The sequence below is a fragment of the Enoplosus armatus genome, chromosome 16, assembly GCF_043641665.1.
Source record: "Enoplosus armatus isolate fEnoArm2 chromosome 16, fEnoArm2.hap1, whole genome shotgun sequence".
In the NCBI taxonomy this organism is placed as follows: Eukaryota; Metazoa; Chordata; class Actinopteri; order Centrarchiformes; family Enoplosidae; genus Enoplosus; species Enoplosus armatus.
The window spans coordinates 12,233,732-12,257,839 of record NC_092195.1 but is presented as its reverse complement, the minus strand read 5'-3'; the positions used below and the strand labels follow the sequence as shown (position 1 = coordinate 12,257,839).

General features: G+C 40.4%; 1 protein-coding gene across 1 annotated transcript; it reads left to right on the top strand.

The window, feature by feature from the left end:
• The first annotated feature begins 1,561 nt into the window (after positions 1–1,561).
• Positions 1,562–22,788, top strand: LOC139298972 (E3 ubiquitin-protein ligase RNF19A-like). The gene is made up of 10 exons (XM_070921803.1): positions 1,562–1,687; positions 11,302–12,149; positions 15,921–16,129; positions 16,251–16,395; positions 16,766–16,928; positions 17,109–17,223; positions 17,462–17,620; positions 18,780–18,999; positions 19,271–19,414; positions 19,612–22,788. Exons 2-10 carry the CDS (start codon positions 11,542–11,544, stop codon positions 20,423–20,425), a joined length of 2,577 nt encoding a protein of 858 aa, XP_070777904.1. The 5' UTR covers positions 1,562–1,687; positions 11,302–11,541; the 3' UTR covers positions 20,426–22,788.
• The last annotated feature ends 1,320 nt before the right edge of the window (positions 22,789–24,108 follow it).

The following is a 24,108-nucleotide window of genomic DNA, read 5'->3' as shown; positions in this document are numbered from 1 at the left end:
CTAAAACATAAAGACACCTACAGTGATATGATGATCCCCCTAGACAGATAATCAGCATACAGCAACCTTGTTTGGACAGGTATTGTTTAAAACCCCGCTGAACATTATTTTAAACTGAGTTAAAATCATGAACCAAAGATTCTCAAGAAATAGAATATATGATGCTGAATTATATGGAAGTGAAGCATTTTGTGTTCATGTGGCCATAAAAACTTTAATGTGACACACAATATACATAATGTGTGATGCAGATACAGTGATATGCTTGAAAGTGAATACAGCTAACATACATTTATATAATCTATTATACAACAGTTTCATCCAAACGTCACAATTTCTAGGAGAGGATTTAAGGGGGAATAAGGAACATTAAGGTTGGCTTCATCGTCAGATATAGTATGCTGTGAGAACTGATGGTCTAAACTGATGGTCTAAATTACATGTATATGTATATAAGACAAATACTGATAAATATCAAGAAGCCTCGAGGAAATCTGACATACATTTAACAACGCATCATAACCTAAAGGATGAAGTTTTACTGTAGATATTTCTCCGTGATGGCAGGGACATGATACGTGATGGGTGTATGACAAAGCTACCCTCCGGTGAACCACAGGGTGGCAGTGTTTCCTCTGCTAGATAAACACTGGCTGGGTAACGTGTCAAGTCAACAGCTGCTATCAGGAAGAAATTTTCCAATTGAGCAATGTGGCGTACAAATAAGAGCATACAGCAGACAAATGTTATTATCTCAGGGAAAGAAGTTTCTTGTGTGTGTGTGTTTTTAATGTTTTGTATTTTGCAGGAAATGCATGGTTTATTTCACTACAAAATTCAGAAAGTTTGCTGAGCTGCAGTGTAAAAAAGAAATGGTAGTATTGGTGGATTTGCCCAATGTTGTTTGGTGGTGATTTTGTGTTTTCATTGTTTTGTAGAGTATGCTATTTCACACATGCCTATTAGAAATCTTTAAAAACATACCACAACTAGCGGTTTGCCTTCAAACCCCAGTCCTCATTTCCTAACTATTGTAACTATTGTACATTTACTCAAGTATTGTACATGTGCAAATCTGAGGTACTGGTACTTCACATGCATTTGCATTTTATGCTACTTTATACTGGTAATCCACAACCTTTCAGAGGGGAATATTGTGTTTTGTACTCAACTGCATTTATTTTACAGCTATAGTGGCTATTTGCTTTGAAGATATTGTAATTCAAAACACAGGGTCAGTTCATGAAATATCATTGCCATTAATTAAAAGATCAGACAGTACTTTAAATTAAATTGATAATCAAATATTGTAATATAAACAGTAATATAACACTCTAAAAAGGTTGATTTTGCTTTTACTTTAAGTATATTTTGTTGTTAATAACTTTATTTTAACTTAAAAACATGTTTTAACATTTACTAGAAAATTATTCTTTTTTACCATCTTTAAAACCTGACGGTGTCTTTTATTATGAAAAGCCGACATTTCCGGCCGGAAGTATGCATGTTTTTTGTAGCTTTTTTGTTCTGTGGCTTGACAACAATAGTCAGACTCACTCGGGGAATGTACCTTGACTGTCCTGCGAAGTTTTCTGCAACACTTTTTTTTTACTACGGCTGACTGAGACATGGACACAGCGGTCAAAACTTTTGTTGTTAAGTAAAAAGAAGCGGGGGTAATTTAACGGTAAGTGTGTAAAAGGATGATCTTTACAGCCCGAACTAGCTAACGTTTGGTTAATATCACACAGATCAGAACTTCCTCCTCTTCTAGGCTGACGAGAAGCTAGCAGTTTTTTAGCTTTGTTAGCTTGTAAATTCTCCTCGTTAAAACTCCAGGTCGACAGAAAGCCTCTGCTGGCACCAGATAAAGTTTTATAACCGTTAAGGTTACTTTCTTAGATAAACCATATTGTCGATTGAACTGTCTGGCACGTGAGGAAAAGCCATAGCTCAGCTAGCCAGCAACTCTTTGGGCGATTAAAGTTGGGAGCTAGCTCCCTGCTAGCCAAATCTGATTTCGTTAGCTAGCATGCTAACACTGGCTAGCCAGGTGGAAACTGTAAACAGAATTTGGTCCTTCCTGTGCCGAGCGTTAGATGACACATATGGAGCCTTTTCCTTTCCTTTCCTTTCTTATGAGTTTAACGTTGCCACTAATTTCGCCATTTCTGTTCATCATAATGTTACGTGGGTCTGTGGGTTTGTTTTGGATACGAAATAACGGCATCCTCAGTATCCTCATTTTGGTACTCTTTTTGCACTCACTGTGTAGAGCTCTAAAAGACTTGTTCACAAATTTGTTTTAGATGAAATAGCAGAACTTACTCACTATAAATCACTGAGGTAGGTCGAGACAACTAAAGTATTTTTAACGCTACATTTATGTAACGTAAGAGCAGAGGCTGGTTTGTTTCGTTTTCTGTTTACTGTACAGTAAAGTTGTGTTTCACAATAACTGGATTAGAATTACAATTTAACATATTTAATTTTTAATGACGTATAGGTCATTCGGTGCCCTATTTTGGGCATTAAATAATTTTTTGGTTCACATTTTTACAGAAAGTGACATTCATGTAAAGTTTAAGTTCAGGTGTCTGAGTGTGTAGTACAATTCTAAGGTACTTGTATTTTACTTGAGTATTTTAACTTCATGCTACTTTATACTTCGACTCCACTATATTTCAGAGGTAAATATTGTACTTTTTACTCCATTTATCTGACAGCTGTAGCTGCGAGTTACTTTGTAGATTAGGATTTTAAAAACTGAGAATGATACTATAAAATACAGTGCATTGTTATACAGTAAATTAAGCCACCTGACAGTATATAAAATGAGTAAAATTAGCTCTACCTCAGTTGGTAACAATATTTACATGCTGCTTGCATGTTGATGCATCATTATCCAATAGATAATAATAATCCAATAGTAAAACATAAAAATGTAGCACTGACGGAGCACATTTTACTTTTAAGTTAATGTTGCTGATAAAACTAAGGTTTGTAATGCAGGACTTTTACTTGTAACAGAGTATTTTTAAATTGTGGTATTGCTACTTTTACTTCTGAATGCTTCTCCCACCACTGGTGAATTGTATTAAACATAGACAGTGTTCAGTGAATGGAAATGCTCTCCTACAATTTTTCCATTGTCACTTTAAAGCATAGTCAACAGTGTTTTACTGAATAGATAACAGGTCAATTGCTCGGCACGGTCCTTCTTTATTTACTGTGTGACTTTTATAGCATGCATGCTAAATTAATCTAAGCCATCCTCACTGGAGCTTTCTCTCAGTGAGTCATAGTGCTTTGCTTTCAGTAACGGCCTGTTACTGTTTAACTTAAATTTTAGTCTCAGACTTGCTGAATGTAATCTCAATTTTTAAACAATGTATTGTTCTTAGCTTTATATGCAAATATTGATGTGTAAGGTTAAGCATATTCCATTGTTTTATATAATTTGCGCCGAGGATTATGTCTCAAGGCCATTTTACATAACACATATTTTTCCTGTGAGTAAACCTGTGATGAAGCAAATACTCTTTGTCACTTATTGACACACTATAATGTGTAAACAATCTGAAGTGGGTCAAAATGTCTCCAGTCTGAACTAGGTTAAGGTTATCTGACATAAATTTGCTGGGCAGTTGTGCAAGGGACAACATTATGATCGTACTTTATGTTGATAATTAGTTTATATTAACAGTGTTTTAGATCTGCTATGTGACAGTCCTGTCAAAAAATATCGGTATTCAAGTGAGAAAAATTCACGTTTTATGCCTGTTGTGTTTATGAAAGAGCCCCCTGTCTCTGTATATACCAGTAAATATGCAGTCTGAAATTCACATTAAGTCGTATTTGTGTAGTCCAGTGATCATCACCCCTCTATCATTGGAGTCACTGTGACACTGAATGACAACCAGACAGCAGCGCATGACAGAGACACATGATTTTCAAGTTTCAGTTGATCTTTGTGTGTTTTTGTGTCGTGGGACAAATACGAAGAAGTATGATCACAGTCTGCGGTTATATTGATGTTCCTGTTAATCTACGTGGATGCAGATAAGATAAACTTAAAGATGATGTCTCCCAGTGGAGATTGTAATCGAAGAAGTTCTGCAATGTAACTGACTGTAATGTGGAAATCTTATTTATATCAGTGAATATGAACACCTGGGCTTCAAAGGCAACTGCACTGTGTTGTAAGGTGAAAAGGCACTTGATTTGTATTCACTATTTATCACACATTTTCTAGCTAAATTAAATTTAAATGAATCAAATCAATGCATTGGTGGCATTGATTAATCAGTGAGTCCCTGCACTGCTGGTAAATTGTGAATTGCTGTCGGTGTTTCTTTGCTCCTTCATGGTAGCACAGAATGGGTTAGAGCTGTCTTCCCACATCACACCACCCATCTGCTTCCTTCCCCCCTGCTGTTAGGGGTGAAAAGACTTAAGCAGAAAAGGCAGACAGCGAGGAGACTGTCATGGTGTGTAGTGATGGGAAGATGCATGATGTAGAGGGTTGATTGAGTGGATTCACCAAATACCACACCATTCTGTCCCTATGTGGAATTGAATTTAATCCAAACATTTGGTTTCAGCCACAGATGGTGGTGAGTGACGACTTAAAAAATCCCATGACAATCTGCATTCTCGGTAATTCCCATCACCACAACAAGGCACCACATACACCTCACGTGTTGCATTCCCCCTTTAGTTCCTGCAGGAGTTCAGATGGGTAGGCTTGCAGCAGACGGTCCTGAAAGTAGGAAGTGAATGCAGAAGTTGGAGAAAGTCTTTGCTAAGAAATCAGGCTGTCATTGCAATGAATGGGCAACGACATTTAGACCCATAGAATAACATCTATGATGTGGCTCCTCTCCTTTATCATCCTTGTCAGACCCCTACTGGGCGGCATTGATGTCCCACTATGTAGTAGGCAAATGGCATCTCCCCTTCTGTAGCTCGGGCAAACACAAGCCATCTTTATTAGCTGTCTCAAAGGTGCTGAATTGAGAAATGGAAAGATAATACAACCTCATTTAAATTGATGAACAGTTTTTTTTAATCTGTTTTAATGACACTCACATACAAATGAAGGCTCATTATAGTGTAAACAGTGGAAAAGTACCTTGCCCTGTTGGCTGTCTGTTTAGTAAATAGTACTGAAAGCCTCAGAGGCCTTCACTCCAGTTCCTGCTGTCCCCACTCTCTGTTGAACATCAATAACTTTTTTCCCAGTGTGCATTAGCTTCAGAAGGATGTCTCGTGCTGTAGACGGCAGTGACAGTTTCAAAAAAGCTGAAACATTTCCTCTCAACGTGATAGATAAACACAAGCTTTTCTATAGAGTTTGTCATCAAGTCCAGCCTGTTCCTCAAGCCGTACTATCCGAATGCATTGTCATGATCAGGAAGTCTGTCGTCTGGCTGGAATGTCACGGGAAATTAGCGTACGCGATGAACACTTTGCAGAAGAACGCTTTGAGCCACTCACTTCCAGTGTTGGAAGCTGATCATTGTACGTGGGATTTCTTTGAAGACTACCACACTTGCAAAAATCCTAGGAAGTTTACTTCCTCTATACCTGAATTTGCACTTCAGCATTGAAAAACACAGCATATTGGATTAAGATTCCTTCTTAATACACTCCTGATTACCCAAAACCCCCTGGACTCAAATATAGACCATTTTAAATCAACAATGTCAAGCCAACAGTTCGGTGTGGATGGTGTGCACTTCCAGAAACTGAGATATCGTCAGGAATGTGATAAACTGGAGGTGGCTCAACTACCGCGTTGTCAAAAATAGGATAAGTAGATTAGAAAAGAGCTGAAGTCCAGTTCAAGTACTATATATCTTTCTCACTCTTTTTCAATAACAACATTTAGGAGATCCTTGTGTTTATATTATGTTTATGTAAAATACTGTAAACGTTTCGGCCTGGTAGACCTTAACGTTAACCTAAGTTACATTTTACATTGAATTTACATCCAGTATTGTGTTCAATATAAAACATTTTACACTATTTAAACTGTATGATCCAGTAATCATTCATTATTTTTGATTGTTCATTTATCTGCGACTATAAAACCATTTTGATCAGACTCTGGGAGATGACACATCTCACTGGTGTGTGCTGATATTTTTTGAAACCACCTAAGGGTTCAAGGAGATGATACATTTTCATGTCAGCACAACGTTATATATTCTTTATTAAATAGTTTCAGAAAAGGAATTCCATCCATAGTGGGGACATGTTTATTGTTGCCTGGTTTTATTTGAGCTGCCGCTCTTCTATTTACTTTGGAAATAGTACAAGTGCTCTGGAGCATTGTCAATGTGAATATTCAGGAAAGGATGTTTCTTTGGGAGAGGGCCATGTTCTGTTTATAGCTTATTAATAGTCCAAAAATAACAAAAGCAGGGTTTGACGTGCCAGTGTGCAGTCACAGACCTGTAACATAAAATGCTCCATTGCAATTTGGTTATGCACCTAATTGTCTCTTTGCAAAATTACAGGCCATGGAAACCTGGATTTATTTTGTTTATAGCAGTGCAGGAGCCAACATGTTATTGCTTTGTGGTCTGAAGGGCCATACTTGTTAAATCCATTACCACTGCTTTCCCAAGTGACACATTTTGTTACAATTTTTCCTGTCCATCTTAACACACAAATTATAGTGTGACTCTCAAAGAATCTCAGTAACCTCGTATTGACCGGCCTCTCCAGCAGAAAACCACAGCTTTAAATCATATTACAATGGTAGTCGAGATGTAGCATCAGCTGATGCAAACTCAGGGATTTCTTTTAGGAGTTGACGGAAGGTTGAAACCATTTATTCTGCCGCAGTAGGCTTCCTGCCCCGGGGTTGTCTCGGGAGCTGGGACACCTTCCCAGTGTGTGAGCCGCGGTTGCATGTGATTGCCTTGACCCACAGAACTTGAATGCATGCACGTACGTGTACACACACAAACACACACACAGTGACCTCAGTCACATGGAAAGTCCCACTCACTCGGTACAGTGCCGAGGCAGGCTCTTCCAGTTTAATTACGCCTTGGGAGTGTAATTTCACTTTGACTTGCGGGTTGCTTGAAATTGCTCCTCTGTCTTGTTAAAGTTTCCTCTTGCTCTCGTGACTCTGCTGGTTGACCCAATACATCATCAAGCTTTGTTATGATGTGGAATTATAGTGTTAGGACATCACTTTCACCAGAACCAGATAAGTCTCACAAGTCTTCTTTGTGGTCACTATATTGATCATTAGAAAAGCATTTGCTACAGTTTGGTGCGCAGATACTCAAGGATGACTCTGGAAAGTTGCTGCTAAAAAAGGCTTTCAGTAGTTGCTATTATCATCATACTACTTGATTGTTTTGAGTATTTACATTTACATTTATATACAGATTTTACCTGATAAAGTAATCACAAAACGTTTTAGAGTTTTTTTCTCTACTTGTTTATAGGCTACAGCACTGTCTTTGAGTCAGTGGCATCATCGTGTCCAATCATCTCATCATCTCATGTCGTGATACCCACTGGTGTTTTGTGTTGCTTAAATGTCAGATGTGGTATGCAGGCGTTGGGTTTTGAATGTGACTCTTAAACTTGCAGAACTGCCAATTAAAACGTTTTATTCTTTACAAGTTGGCTGCGTTGCTAATGGCTTGATGAGGCGCAATTATGGTTTAGACTTTTTTTCCCCTCATTTATCTTAAGTTGACAAGTTAACATATAAGTCACATTCAATTTGCTTATTCGTTGCAGTCAGCTAATTACGGCTGCTAAACATCTAGTCTTCCACACCCCATGTTTGTTTGTTTTATATAGTTTGTTTTTCCAGCAAAGTGTATTTTGAGAAACACCGAAATGTCAAGTGTACTGCCTGTTGAATAATTGATATAGTGCATACAACATTATGGAAAAGATCCCTACAGAGATCGACCTTTTTGTTAAAGAAAAAGATGACTCATGTTTCCACCGTCGTCTTCCGGCAACATCTCACGTCTTGCGTGATTTCAGAGCGAGACTTCTCCTTGAGCGACACCTCTGTTTCTCGTTAAAGAAAAACTTGAAGTGTTGTTTGCAAGTCCTGACAGTCCTGTTATCACCTTGATATCGCAGAGATCACAGTGTTGGTACTCTGAATGTGACCTTAAAAGAGGTAAAAGGGCAAGATGTTACACTACACTGCCCATATTTTATAGTGCTCTTATGATTGTGTGTTACTATCAGGGTGTGTGGAGTCGACCTAATGTAAACACTTAATGGAAAGAACTTTAACTCTAAAGTAAAGGTGGTTCATACTGGATTGTCAGCTAGCATTTGTCAGTTATGAAAAAGTTCTAGCAATTGGCAATGTAATATGAATTTTCATGGAATGAAATGGCTCCAAAGGGGCCAAATAATTTATGCCCAAATTTCAAGTGCACTTGTTGAAAAAGAAAGTATCCATGTATCTCAAATGTGTGTGAAGATGGATTGCAGGTTACTCCTGTCATCAAAAAGCCTCTCAAATGCACTTTGAGTGGCCACTGATGAGATTCTGCTTTCTTTGGGAAACTTGCTGCTGCTAAACACAGAAAACCCAGTTGTGTCTGTCCATATTGAGTTGGAGAAGTGTACTAAAGTTTTGTATTTTGGCACCTCAGCTTTGAAACTTTATCTGCGTTGTTTGGCATAAGAATTAAGGCAGAATTAATTCAACTTAAAATGCTTGGTTGATGTGGAGGAGGAAGGGGAACACATGCAGTCTAGGCACCAGACCGAATCTGGCTTCAGTCTTTTATTAAGACTTTCCTTTAACACTAAAGTAGCCGTAATAAAATGGAACTGCTGCCTGTATGTCATTGTGAGGGGAGAAAAACTGCAGGCAGTCAGACCAAGGTTTCCAGGTTATGAGAGTGAGCGTTTGCACTTTGCAGGATTGCTGTCCCAGTTGAGATTTGCAGTAGGCTTGTTAATTAGTCACCTTTTGGCTCCCACTGGAATTTTCCTGAAATTAGTCCCTAATGACAAACACACACACACACACACACACACACACACACACAAACACAAGAGCATACTGAAGCAGAGGGAAATCATTCTTTGTCCTCCATTTTGCCTGTTTGGTATTATGCTTTGGGATTTTGGAAGGTATATAGTTTTTAGGACATAAAGGTATCACACAAATGTGGAAAATTGAGAGTCGATTCACATTTTGTCAGTCTGATTTCTACACTTTATTTTTTTTAGCTGCATCATTGTACACAGCAATGCAGGTGAATCAGCATGGCAAGCTGTAAAAGTTACAAACAGAGGGCAGCGCGACTGGACAACAAGAGGTAGGGCTGTCCGGCTTGTGTCTGTTGGTAGCTCCTGACAGTCAGTGAAGTCGGCTAAACTACTTTTGAACCAGGCGCTAGTACAACCTCCTCCACTGCCGTCCTGTGTGGCTGAGTCTTCGGCTGACAGCGCTGTCAGCAGCCAAATAGGAGAGACGCTCCGTGGTGTGCTAGGATTTTATAACTGAACTACAACCAGGATGCAAACTTTTACTTTCTCTGACTGTGTGAAAATCTGATGTTTTCACATCACAGACGTCTTAGAGGTAAAGCATGAGATTAACGTAGGTTGATTCAGGACTTAAGTGTGGGGCAGCTGCTCTGCAGGTGTGCTGAACTAACCAGAGGAGTGACATATATTTCTCATATTTGTAGGTTAGTCGGTTTGAAGTGCTTTGAGAATCCTGATTCTGGGACAGCCCTAGTTCAAATTCCTATGGTTTAAACCTGGTGAGAAGTTAAACTAATGATAGATACAATCAACAAAATGTGTTTGTTGGAATAGCGGTAACATTGTGTTGAAATTAACTAATAAACCAACATGGTAAATGGTGTGTGTGTGTGTGTGTGTGTGTGTGTGTGTGTGTGTGTGTGTGTGTGTGTGTGTGTGTGTGTGTGTGTGTGTGTGTGTGTGTGTGTGTGTGTGTGTGTGTGTGTGTGTGTGTCACAGTGACGGTGTACTCGAAGGAGATATAAGTGTTTTTTATTAACACTGCATAGCCCTCAGCTGCAGCATCTCTGATGTCAGTCGTTTGTCTGCAGTGCTGGTTTGTTGTTTTCCAAATGAGAGATGAGTTGGACAAATTTGAAGACATAAATAAAAAAATGCTGTTTCTTCTCTTAGCCTAAGCTGGGAACACACCATGTGCCGTATTATAGCCTGATTTGGCCACGGTTATTGATTTTAAAGATCAGGACTAGTCTGCAAAAAAGCAGGACAGGTCGCCTTGAAACAAACAACAGACTTTATCTTGTAGAGTGCAGTGGTTTGGCATTCAAATCTCTTTATTTTCCAACTGAGTCTCTGACCAGTTAAAGCTGTTATTTGTCCAGCATTTTTATGTTGTTTACAACTGGAATCTGAGTGTTATTATTGCTGAAAGGGGGATGCAACACAGAATCAGGTGTCAGTGTTGAAGTTTGGTGTTGAAATGCAAATAGTGAGACATTCGCTCTCATTTTGTTCTGCTCCTTCCACTAGTTGGTCTCATTGCGAAACAGCCCAAGGCAGAAATGTTTATTCAAAACATGTAAATCCATTAGCTGAGTTGGGATCTGTCAACTGTGTGGAAGCCTGCATAGCACCACACCCAAACAAACATGTTGGTTTATTTTAGAATGAAATTGGCTTCTCATTACTTGATTACTTTTGTGTTGGTGTATGTCAGCAGGGCAGAATCATGAGAATCAATTTTAACTACTTGTACTTGTTTGGCTCTGTGTGGCATGATGAGTTAAGCTTTAGTTCATATTGAGTAAAATAAGAGCATGTGGAAGCATTTGAGGCAAGGTGTGGCTGCTCTAGACGCACATTGACACAGCTGTGGCCACATTGGAGATCTGCAATGGGAAAAACACAGGATTTTTGTCTTGTTTTGCCTACACATGACTAATACACACTCTAGGGAAAGCTTGCAGTCTTTTTATGTAAACAGTCTCACATGCACAAACACACATACGCCGAAGACGCCTGGAAAAAGTGCCTGAAGTCTGCCAGAAAACTACAAATTATCAAAGGGATGGTCTTTCCTTAACACAGACATCAGTGAAACGCCTCAATGATAGTTGTCTTAGATTTTATCAGATTTTTCACTTGTTATCTCCAGTTGATTGGTTGTTATGAATCCTGAGGAACACACCACTACACTCGTCTTCCAAATGCTTCTGTTTTTGCCGCAGAACATTAAATGTTAATGCATTCAGCTTTGGTTCTGTACCTGATTTTCTGTTTTTTTTCTGTCTCTGTCAGGTTGGTGTCCTACATCTGAACATCTACATCTCGTCACTGTGATTTAAACCAGGGACAGACCACGCCACAGACTTCCAGACGTCCTGTACCAGCCACTATGTCCTAGCTAACAGCAGCCCAGCCCCCTGACCATCCTGTCCCTTAAACCCCAGTCTCTCCATCTTCCCTCCCTCTCCCCGTCCCTCATCTCCTGATGTGGTGATTTTTGGTCGTAACACCAGCGGCGCCCCTTCTGGCGTGATGAGCAGCCTGCACCAGCAGCACCATGGCAGCACAGGCTCAGAGCGAGACCTTCACTCTGCTGCCTCCTCCGTTAGCCTACCTTCAATTAGAAAGACCCCCAAGAAGCGCCGTCTGTCCCTCCACTCACTCTTCGGTCGACGCCGCCGGCCTGACCGCGACCCCAAGCGCAAGTCCAGGCCTCAGCAGGCTGGAACTGGAGTGGACACCATTGTCAGCACCGAAAGTGTCCATCCAGAGACTCAGCATGATAAAACTTCTGCCCACTCTGCACTGGCCGCAGCATCGACTTCATCAGTGTCAGGGTCTTCATCAGAGCTGCTGGAGTGCCCACTGTGCCTGCTGCGCCATGCACGCGATCGCTTCCCTGACATCATGACCTGTCACCACCGCTCCTGTGCAGACTGCCTGCGACAGTATCTGCGCATCGAGATCTCGGAGTCTCGTGTCAACATCTGCTGCCCCGAGTGCTCCGAGCGCTTCAATCCCCACGACATCCAGATGATCCTGGGGGACCGAGCCCTCATGGAGAAGTACGAGGAGTTCATGCTGAGGAGGTGGCTGGTGTCTGAACCTGACTGCCGCTGGTGCCCTGCCCCTGACTGTGGGTAAGAACGAGAGCTGAGGGATTATATAGGATACTCTGTGAATAACATATTAGGACAACCTTTTCTGTACATAAAGTACGACTCACCAGCTGAATTGAGGTGAGAGCTTGTTGGATGTTTTTTTCAGACAAATGACGTAAAGATTGTGCAGTGTAACTCAAGAGTGGGAACGAATTTTAAATATTCTCTAAAAGTGTTGCCACCTAACATTTATGGCAACAAAGCACACTCAGACTAACAGGATCTACTTTAAGCTGTTTGCCAAAAAAAATTCAAGCATGTGAGATTTTTTCCACATATACATCTTTTATTTAATAATTTAAAATCTCTATTTCGGTTACCGGAGATGTTCTTGATGTTTCGTACTTCTGATAGAACAAATACACAAGTCCCAAAATAACATAGTAAGCAGCTACGTCAGGGAAACTTCAAGGCTGTAATCTGGCCTTCTGAAGTTCACCCCAGTTTCTGCATTGATGCCTGAGATATAAATATCTTGTAGCAGTAAAAGACCGATTTATTCCTTCAGCCTAATGAGTCAGCCCAAAAGGCGTGAGCAGCAAGTGATGGTGATGCCTATTGTTATCCGACTGTACCTGTCATTTTCCTGACCACTAATGGTTATACGCTGTAGAGGGATATATACATCCCTAAGTATAGGAGCATATTAAATAGTAAAAATGGGCTCAGACCCCGTATGAATAATATTAAAACTAAATTCAGTCAGGTTAGGTTTATTTTTGTTGCCCTTCATCACACATACTAAAATTTAGAGACTCAAAATATTCTCTATTAATAATACTCATCATCATCATAATAGCTTCATGTTTTATTCACTGTAAAGCACTTCCTAAACAAAGTTACAAAGTGCTTTACAGTAACACGGAGTAAATATTAAATTATCCTAAAATAATGAGACCAGAAATATGTAATAAGAGTACCACACAGAATAAAACGGTAAAACAATGAACAAGATTAAAAAGTAAAAACAAAGTTTAAATGATCAAAGTGAAAAAACATCCAGGTATTGAATTAGGCGATGTAAAGTATTAGTTTGAGGTCAGATGGGCTCTGCAAACCTCAGTCCATTCCTTCAGCCATGGCTCAAAAAAATAAAAACTCTGTTGACTCTCCGAGGGAGAAACTATTTTTGTGGTTTCCCTCTTTCACGAGGAGGTGACAGTGCAGGTGAGGGTCAGGTCAGGGTCTTGTATGTTTGGAGCTGGTAGGGGTTCAACAGATTGCTCACAGGGGCCTGAACAGAGGCTAACGTTTTTCTCTCTGCGCTGACTGGGTCACCCTGCTTAACTGTTGTTTAATGCACCTTTAGGCCATGACTACCACTATGCACACAGCATAATCAAAACTGCTCATCTGCATTTGCGACAGTCTATTTTTTTAATGTTTTTTTGCTGGCAGGAGTGTTTCAAAGACAACTTTTTTTTTTTTACATAGTTTTAAAGCAGTTACAAGCCCACATTCTGATTTCAGTTATCATCGTTGAGTGATTGCTGAGTTCAGTGATGGCTTTACCCTTCACTCTCTCTCTTGTCTTTGTTGCATCAACACTGCTGACCCTGTCTGTTAGAATAATGGTTCTTTCATGAGCTTGTTTCAGCTCTTCTTGCTCCCATCATCTAATCAGTTAAGCTCTGTCTGGGGTTGGTATGTCTAAACCTTATTCGATCAGCACTGTTTTTGTATTTTGTACAAATAAAGTTGCGTTTCAAAGGAAAGGGAGTTCTCAGTATAAAAACACAAGTCAAAACTGAACAGGAATGCAGTTGTTACACTGATGGTCTATGAAATCATGGTCTATGATTAATACATTGAAATGTATGTGGAAAAACACAAGCAAGAATACCAAAAGGTCCATTTGGAAGTTATCCCGACCACTTTACGACTTTTACACCATTTGCCTTCAGTTTGCCTCACTGAGGTGTGAAGTACAGACTGTCTGGAAACTGTCTAGACCGAATGCTCTGTAGGTATATGGTGCCCACACGCACTACAGTTTCTAGGGAAACACTGAAAAAAGCATTGTTACTGGTACTTTTTTTTGTTTCCTTCATCTGACATAGCAGAGAAAACCACTATACAATATTTAAAATATTATGGAAATTCTAAAATATGTGTGGTCATAGTCCACCCTGACTCCATTATTAACTTTTATCTTTTTTATTAACATTGTCCCAAATGAAGACCCTGTGAGGGTGAAACCAGTTGGAGTTTTTAACTATAATCAGGCTTTTAATAAACCTCATCTCCCTGCTGTGCTGTTAAGATAGATTGCCTTTCTCCAGTTTATCCAAAATGTTTGTCTCAATTAATCATTTGGTCAAAAAACTGTATCCAAGGTGTTGTCTACAAATGTCTTGTTTTGTCAGACAAACAGTCTAAAGCTCAAATATATTCAATTTACTATTATGGAAGTTGAGGAAAAGATGATCAAAATGGTGATGGCTTATTCTACGAATCGCTGCAACTCTACTCTCAAGAATTTCAGAGTAATTTAGTGATTATTAGATGTCTGTGTTTAAAAAAATAATAATAATAATAATGCATAGTACAAGGGCCGTGGTTTGCTTCAACATTCAACTCCTTTATTTATTTTTTGCCAGAAACAAAGGGATGCTAGTTCACCTTTGCTAACATCAAAATATTAATTTTACTTACTGTTTTACTTTACCGACTTTTAGTAAAAGAGTGCTTTTACGTAACTACCACTTTCTTCACAACTGTTGCCCCTGTTGCTTCTCTGGTTTCAGCTGATGTTTGTGTGTCTTTTGGATTAAATACTTAGGGAATTTGAGCTTCAGGCTTTGTTTCACAGAATGACATTCCTGAAGAAAGATATTATGGTGCCATGTTCACATCAGCTGGGGTTTTATGTAAGCTGCAGACTCTTATTTTGAGCATTTACACTGGACCTTTATGCTTTTGCACTCAGTGATATTCAGTATAGAACTGTTGCGCATTGTCCAGTTCATACGTCAGCCAGAGTGTTTGTTTTTCCTTATCGTCTGTTTCTAATGTTCCCATCATAACCCTACTATGCGATGCTGAATGGCTGCAACAATCCCAGGGTTTAACTGAGGTTCTCATACATGTATTTACTTTATTTAAAAGGGTTAGGGTAGGACTGTGAGTCAGCAAGCAAAGTGAAACTGTTGCTCCCATTCATTTTATTATTTTCACGACTAATAAAGCCATTTATTTGAGGCAGTAATTGTGTTGGGATGTAAATGCCTAAGTGATGGATCGTTATAGTGTCAGTGTGCCAACTTGTATTAGATTTGCATTTTTATGACAAAACAGTTGTTGGACTTTGCCTCTGCCATGCCATATACTTTTCAATAACGGCTCTCAAATTGACTGTTTATAATGATTGATGAGGGATGCTGTGGTGACATGCAGTTGTCCAGAACTGATTGTGCCAGTACTGATTTGTTGTAACAGAGCTCATTGGAGAAATCGTTACGAAAGTCAGCTAATTTCCTGTGTTTATGTAACAAACACTCAGTGTGTGTTGGATTCCTGAAGATGTAAATAGCAGCAGTGCATACTGTGAATGTTTGGATTTTGATTTTTGTATTTAAACACATTAGAAGCAGCTCCTTTTGTTTTACCCACCCTAGTTTTATACTCCTGCTCTACCCCTACACTTCATTTTAGCTCTGCTGACCCCTAGTGTTGTGCTAAACTACTACATCCATCCTCTCCTTACAGCTAATACTAACCACTTTTGGCTGAATTTTATTTCTCTCTCAGTTACGCAGTCATTGCGTTTGGCTGTGCCAGCTGCCCAAAGATCACCTGTGGGCGTGAGGGCTGTGGGACAGAGTTCTGCTACCACTGCAAACAGCTGTGGCATCCCAACCAGACATGTGACACAGCACGACAACAAAGGGCCCAAAGCCTCCGGCTGAGGAATTTCAGGTCCTCCTCCCTTAGCTACAGCCAAGAGAGTGGAGCCGCAGGTAACAAACAAATAAATACCTCACACCCATCCCTTTTTTTTAACCACATACTATAAATAATCATTAAAAATGCTGTATTCAAAATGCTTCTCTTGCTTTTCCCTCAATTAACCTTCACTAGGTGACGACATAAAGCCCTGCCCTCGTTGTGCTGCCTACATCATCAAGATGAATGATGGAAGCTGTAATCACATGACCTGTGCTGTCTGCGGCTGCGAGTTTTGCTGGCTCTGCATGAAGGAGATCTCTGACCTGCACTATTTAAGGTGAGACAAACGTACAGTAGGAAAAAAACTCCTCATCTGCAGTTAGTAGTCACCACAGTTGTGTTTCCCTGTTCATTCTTGTCCTTGACCAAAATGAGTATGTGTGAGTATTGATTGTTGATTTGTGATACATGTTCAGTAGTTAATTGTCTCCTCTGTGTACTGATAGTCTGGAAATAGTCACTGAATTATTTTATTAAAATGTAGTTATTTTCAGGAGAAAAAAATAATAATTTCAGCTGCTATTTTCCATCTTTTACATCATTATTTCTTATCACTTTACTATGTTTCAGCCCTAGTTTTAGTAGTTATGGTAACAATGATACGCACACTGACAACCCATTTTCCTCTCTCCCTCCGATCCTCTCAGCCCGTCAGGCTGCACCTTCTGGGGGAAGAAGCCCTGGAGCAGAAAGAAGAAGATCCTCTGGCAGCTCGGCACGTTGGTCGGTGCGCCCGTGGGCATCGCCCTGATAGCCGGCATCGCCATCCCTGCGATGATCATTGGCATCCCAGTCTATGTGGGCAGAAAGGTGAGAGCTCACGCCAGACAGCTGAGGAAAGATATGGAGCAATAGTGCTCAAAACCAACAGCTTCTTCAGATAAATGGAAAGCTTAGAGGGAGACAGTGAACAGAGGACAGCTAGCAGTGGTACAGCTGTAGTTCCAGAGATTTCATTCTTTAAGGTAATTAACTGATTTTCCTCCTCAGATCCATAATCGCTACGAGGGCAAGGACATCTCTAAACACAAGAGGAACTTGGTAATAGCTGGTGGTGTGACACTGTCTGTGATTGTGTCGCCTGTGGTTGCAGCCGTCACTGTTGGTAAGAAAGAAGGTTTTTTTTCTCTCTTTTCCCTCTTGACTTTCTCTCCTTCACCATCTGTTTCTCGGCAACATTGAAATGATTTAAAAGGGTTTCCTTTGTTGGGTTCGGGTTAGGGCCATTCTTGTTTTTCTGCTTTGAACTGTCTAAAGAGGTGGATATGCTGGGAAATCTAAAAGGAATATATAACCTTGATTACCTCCACAGTCTAAGTGTGTGTTTACGTTGTGTTGTATAGGCATCGGTGTCCCCATCATGCTGGCTTACGTCTACGGAGTCGTCCCAATCTCACTGTGCCGGGGCGGCGGCTGTGGCGTGTCTGCTGGCAATGGCAAAGGGGTGCGAATTGAGTTTGATGACGAAAATGACAACATAGGTAGCGGGGCAGCAGCCACAGGTGAGCATCTCTAACTGATGGAGCTGATGAACAACACTGGAAAGCATTGCCACTGATTTCCTACATGATCCCAGTAGTGTTCAGAATATACAACAAGTGGTAGACTTTAGTTTCAACTTAACTTTATTGTTCCCAAGTGAAACTTGTCTTGCAGTCGGGTGAAACACAGACTTAAAATACATACATAAATCATACAATAAAAATATGTAAAACCCACCACGCACTCTCACATTAAACAATGTATATCAGGTGACAGCGTAACATAAAACACGGAGTACATCCAGCACAACAACACGCCATGAAATATATCGGATTAAAAGACAAAACAGGATTATCAATAAACATGTTGCATTTCTGTCTCCTTTTGAACTTTGACTTCTTGTATTCCCGCCTCATGTTGCTTGCATTCTTGTTAACTTTTTGTCACTCAATTTATTTTAAGTTTATTCACAAGTAAGTTACTCAAGTAAGAATGACCCAAGTTTGCTTAAATACAACAGCACAGCACCTGAATATTTGGAAAATACCAGCAGCATTTTAGCAACCATAACACAAGAGGTTGTGGCAGTTATGTGTGCTGGCACATTTGTGTTCATGTAACTCCGTTTGGCTTACAGAAGTACACCTACATCTGTCAGTGCTTTTGTGTGTACACATAGATTATTCATAGCCCATGAAGTGCCAAAACAGTTCATGGGAGACAAGTGTTTGAGGTGTGTGATGGTGTGAAATGACTGGCTCAGTGTCAGTGGTTTTTTCCTGCCAGCGTGTGTTTGTTACTGTCGAACTGACGGCTGCGTGAGGTTGTGCTTTCCCAGGAGGCGTTTAGGGAGATGGATTGCATTTCTTACAGCTTCGGTCAACACTGTGAATGATAAATATGAATCCAAATGACAGCAGGGACTTTGACCTTTCCACGAACATAAGGTGTGAGACTTGATGACACCTTATTCACACCAAGAATTCATCAATCTGTTGTTCCAGGATTAATTTAAAGCCTATAAAAGTCAGTAAAGTCATTGATATAACCTCAGAAGAATAAACTTTGGGCCCTGACTTCAATTTCTCTTTTGTTTGTTGTTGTCATCTAGGCTCTTCTTTGTCTGTCAAATCTTCTGTCAATTAATAAAATGACATTTCCTGTTCCTTCTCTCCTTAGACACAACCTCAGTGGCAGAGACTCGGCTGAACAATCCCAGCCTCGGAGATGGAGCAAGTGTCGGTGGCCTGACGGGCCTGAGCCTCAGTGTCAGTGGGAGCCACATGGAGCGCTGCGGCATGAGCTCCACTCAGCGGGACAATATGAGCGACAACGCCAGCACTACAGCCCTCGCTGGGACCAGTATCACTGGCAGCCTCTCTGGCAGCTGCTACAACAGGTAATAGACTGGACCCGGATGATCTCCACATTGTAATAAATGTCTTATTGAGAAAATTGTAGCCAAAAATGGTACAGAGTGAAGCAGAAATCAGCAGAAATTGTCATTTGACATTTTTATGAATTTGCGCAAATGAGCAAGACAGCAGTAGTGCATGTTTGTGCATTTTGAGATATTAAATGTTAGAATGCCTTAATTTCATTAAAGCAAATGTGCAGTGACTCATCGAGAGTTGAACTATCTCATATTTTGTGTCGATTGTTATTTCCAGGATGGAAGTGCAGGCTGATGTCCAGAAGGAGCGCTGCAGTCTGAGCGGAGAGTCAGCCACTGTCAGTCTGGGGACAATCAGTGACAACGCGAGCACAAAAGCCATGGCAGGATCAATCCTCAATGCCTACATGCCTCTGGAAAGGTCAGTAGTCAGAGCATACTCATCCTACTTGTTGCAGCAGCACATTTCTTTAAAAAAAATCCATGTCCTATTTTTTTTTAGTACCTTTTTTGTTTTAAGTACCTTTATTTACTGCACTGCCAAAGATACCAAAGTTGTAAAACTAAAATTATTCGTTCTTTTACTGTTGGTTAATTTTGAGCGATTGTATTTTGCAGAGACAATAGTCTGGAAGTTCAGGCAGACATGGAGTCCAAACAGGAGAAAATTAGGCACTACAGCGCTAGCAGCAGCCTGGATGAAGCCAGCTGTAGCAGCAGCACTGCCGGCTTTAAAGGTGCCAGCAGTGGTACATGCGCATGCCCCTCCACCTGCTGCTGTGCGCAGCATGACAACCACTGCTGCCCCTCGTCCCCCTGGTCAAAAGAACCCTCCACTTCAGGGGGCAAGAAGAGCAAAGGAAAGCTTTGGAAAAGAGCCAGCAGCAGTAGCAGCAGCAAAGGAGAAACAAAAGTTAACGAGATGCAGGGAGATATGGATGCTCAGCTGCTGGAGCAGCGCAGCACAAACTCCTCTGAGTTTGATTCACCATCTCTGAGCGGCAGCCTGCCCTCAGTGGCCGACTCGCACTGTAGCCACTTCTCCTCGGAGCTCAGCTGCTCAGACCCTGAAACCTCACGACCAGCTTATCCACCCTGCTCCGCCCCAGCGGACCCCCACCCTCATCATCCCACCACCACCTTCAACGACGTCACCATCGCACCCATGCCCGAGGTGGAGTACGACCGCCTGGAGCATTATCCACCTCAGAGTAGCCACGCAGCCTTCACCCATCGTCTGCTCTCGTCATCTCCACCTGCTTCGCCAAAAGAGGGCATTAGTGGGACATTTCTATACATCAATGAGGAGAGTGGAGGCAACATCGCAGACATAGGGCCAGAGAAAGACGAGAAAATAAATGAGACCACCAAAAACACTGCCGCACAGCCTGTAAGCCCAATAAAGAATCGCTGTATACAAACAGATATCTAAAGGTCCTGTTGTTTGAGTGTTGGCGGTGTTATCACTGCTAGCTCACTTAGCCTTATCACCTAATTTCACCTCTTGAGTGAAGCCCCCCCTTTGGGAAGCTGGTGGTCAAGTTTAAGGCTATAAGTTTAAGTCTAATTATATTTTATATTATGTGAATGTCAGGGGTCGAAGACCAAGTTGGAGAGAGATTTGTGAGTAAAGTAAACGGGAGCACAGTAAAGTCAGAGCGGATCAGAGGGCTCTGTTCTTCAGTGACACAACGTGTGTGTGTGTGTGTGTGTGTGTGTGTGTGTGTGTGTGTGTGTGTGTGTGTGTGTGTGTGTGTGTGTGTGTGTGTGTGTGTGTGTGTGTGTGTGTGTGTGTGTGTGTGTGTGTGTGTGTGTGTGTCACCCGGAGCAGCAAGGCCTGTAGGAGGTAGAGGTGAATGTATGTGCACAGGTGTAAAGCATGTTATCAAGGTGCTGAGATGCTGCAGAAGGCCCATCCACCTATTATGATGAGTCTGATATTCTTTTCAATAGTAAGTTGAGCTGCTATTTTAAAGCCTAAACCTATTCTCCCTCGTGACTGCAAAAATCTGGTTTTCTTCGGGGGTTTGCATGAATCAGGGATGGATATGTCATCACTGTGGTCCACCGCTGTGCCACCACTGTGACTTCTTTAAATGGCATGAGAAACACCACAGCTAAAGGATTGTTGAACCTAAGAGGGACCAATCCATATTGTAGCAAATTTTATTTTTCCATAATCATCTATAAGAACAATTATTATTGTTGCGTTTGTTTAAAATGTGACTCCTGTTTTTTTTTTTTTTTTGCTTATCTTTATTTTCCATTTTGGGAAAGTTGGTTTTAATGTTGAAGCCCTGTGTTGGGTCCAAACCTTTTAGTATAATCGGGTGGGTGCTGTGTTGACAACGTCTCGAACCGTAAATATTGTGCATTTAAGACAGATGCCATCTTGAATTAATTCATCTTCACAAGCCCCTGTCTGCACTGGTAAAAAAAAAGATCTTTGTTTGTGGTTTCACCTGTGCAAGTTTTCACTGCAGTTTTTTAGTATATCTTGGAATTATGAGAGGTATATTAAAGAAAGGGAATTTTAAGTTATTTCTTATAAATGCAACTGACAAAAGCAGAGCAGCCCGATTTTTAAATCTCAAACTATATCAATTCTTACAATTCATGAGGCTTGTTTTAGTAATCAGTGACTAAAACTGGAAAGTCAACCAAATGATGTATTTGCAATAAGAAAAGGAAGCTTTTCAAGTCCAGTCAAGGGATACATGGCAAATGAAAACGCTCTGGTATACGTAAAGGTGCAATGAGAAACACATCTGTCAGTGATTTAATATCCAGTAGTGAATGTATGAAGGTAATAGGGTTACATTTTTGATTCTCCCTCAGTTATATCCACATCGAACTATAATTCTTGATTCAGAGGTTTGGCTGTATTGTAACTACAATGTGTTTTAAGTTGTTTTCTTAAATCCTTGCAAATGATTAATGCAAATAATTTTATATTTGTTGGACCCACAGTGCCTTTTGGGGAGAAATCCTTTGTATAGTGTTTTTATTTTACTTTCATTTCGTCATTCTGTATGTCTTCAAATGATAAACATAAAAATCATCAGAGGATTAATTATATTTGCCTCATTCAACGCATGAAACCTGATGCTAAATGTTCAGTTTCCACTGAGTGCTAATGCTAGCTGTCACACTAGCTTGTTTAGCCTACCAAAGACATCTCTACCTGAATGATTTCCTTGTACAAATCTACATGAGGAGAGTTCAGTCCATAAGGTTGAAAAATCCAGTCTGCAGATCAGAAATGGTAATACAACATTTGATTAAACCTGATTTTTGGGCAGACTTTAGGAATAATTTCTTTTTAAATGTTTCCCTAAAGTAGCCAAACTCAGTTCACTTGTCTTGTCGTTCAGCTCCTGTTGGCAATAAAACCCAGTTTATCCAAAGCGATCAGCATTTTGAGTATCAGATGTCGTGTTCAGCAGCTGTTATGTTCAGCCTGACCACAGATCGCTCTGCTGGGATGTCAACCAGCCAAACTCAGCATGAGCCATCTGGGAGTAAAGAGTCGGCCATCAGAGAAGCTGTGGTGTCGACTAAAAGAGTTTTGGTGCACCTCAAAAGCCTCCAGCTGCAGGTTATTCCCACCCTGTTTATGTTCCTTCTGTCAAAAATGTGTGAGTTTTATATTATTATTTGGAGACAACTGCCAGGTCTATTTTCTAACTTGGTCAAAAGAAGCTTATGCTATTTGAAAAAGTATATATTCCCTACTTATTTGCTTTATAATGTGCATGTAAATGCATATCCTTAAACAATAAAATGCTCTATGAAGCTTCTTGTCTCTATATTTTGACCTGAAAATTATGGTTTTATGTAGTCCAGTCATTTACACTTCATGTTTTAACTGTATGACTTCTGAGCAGCCCAGTTTAAGATTATTATAACATGCCAAGTGGCTGGACATCAGTAAATCAACAGTCCAATTTTGATAATCCATCATTGATTTGTTTCAATTTGTTGCAGGGTTTTTGTTTATTCCCTCAGACTACACACTCAGTTTACCTTTATAATCACGTTAATGCAGAAACAGACTCATTGAAGCATCCGCATAGCAGTTTATTATTTACATTTGCATTCAAACTATTTACATACAGTACATGCTCTTACATTCCATGAAGCAGCACTTCAAGCCTCCTGTCAAGTGTTTTCATTTTAGATTTTTATGCTTTTATTTAGACAATACAAAGGGGAAAGAAGTGAGTGATAGGTTAAATAAGATTGGACAAAGTGTATTAATACATTAATACCTCAAAGTATGAAAGAAATAAAAGTTGTGGCACATTGTGCTATACAAAGATTTACATTTTGTGTGTTATAGGGTTGACATGGGATATTTAAAAAGCAAAGGTGTAAGAGATTCAAAAGAGAGATATTTAAAGGCCCTGCACACCCACACAGATGTTTTCAGTTATTTTGATCAATTAGACCTCTGCTCCTACTGAAGGTAAGTGAGGTCACCAAACTCAGGCTGCGGTCGAATAGTCCAAAAAATGAAGTCCCAGGTCTTTTCCTAAACACCTTTTCTTGACCTCAATGGAAAACGTCATGAGGTCAAAGAAAGATGTGACGGAGAATTCATAAAGGACAGGAAAAGACAACCGTGGTGTTGAGAGAATCCCTCTGCAATCCTTCTCTGCAATGCTGTCGCAAGGAATTGTGGGACAGCATTATCTCTTTTCCTTTCATAAATGATGGCGCAGTGTACCCTATGCTAAAGGAGATAAGAAAGGAAGCACACACAGGATGCATTCAGAGAATTTGACTGGCTCTTATCATGACGGCCACTTAGATACTTCAGTTAGGGACCTTCCTAAGCAAAAAAAGACTATTTGACCGCAGCCCCAGTCTACTACTAAGAGTGACAAAAGTCTAATTTGTCCCTCCCAGTCGGGTAACTGTCAATCAAGCACTGGAGCTCTAATGAAGTGAACATGACTGTGGTCCAAAGCTGTAGGGCTTTAAAAAGGTGGGCCAACGGACTGGATACCAAGAAGTTAAACCAGTCTGAGGGCGGGTAGACTGACAGAAAAAAAACTAGTTAACCTTAATAGACCTAAGTTGACAATATTCATCTTAACTGCTAACATTCTG

Excerpts from the sequence above, each read along its gene's own strand:
- LOC139298972 (XM_070921803.1), top strand. The coding sequence starts at position 11,542 with ATGAGCAGCCTGCACCAGCAGCACCATGGCAGCACAGGCTCAGAGCGA. Across the intron at positions 17,621-18,779 it reads TAGCGGGGCAGCAGCCACAG|ACACAACCTCAGTGGCAGAG; the intron begins GTGAGCATCTCT and ends TTCTCTCCTTAG. Across the intron at positions 19,000-19,270 it reads TCTGGCAGCTGCTACAACAG|GATGGAAGTGCAGGCTGATG; the intron begins GTAATAGACTGG and ends TGTTATTTCCAG.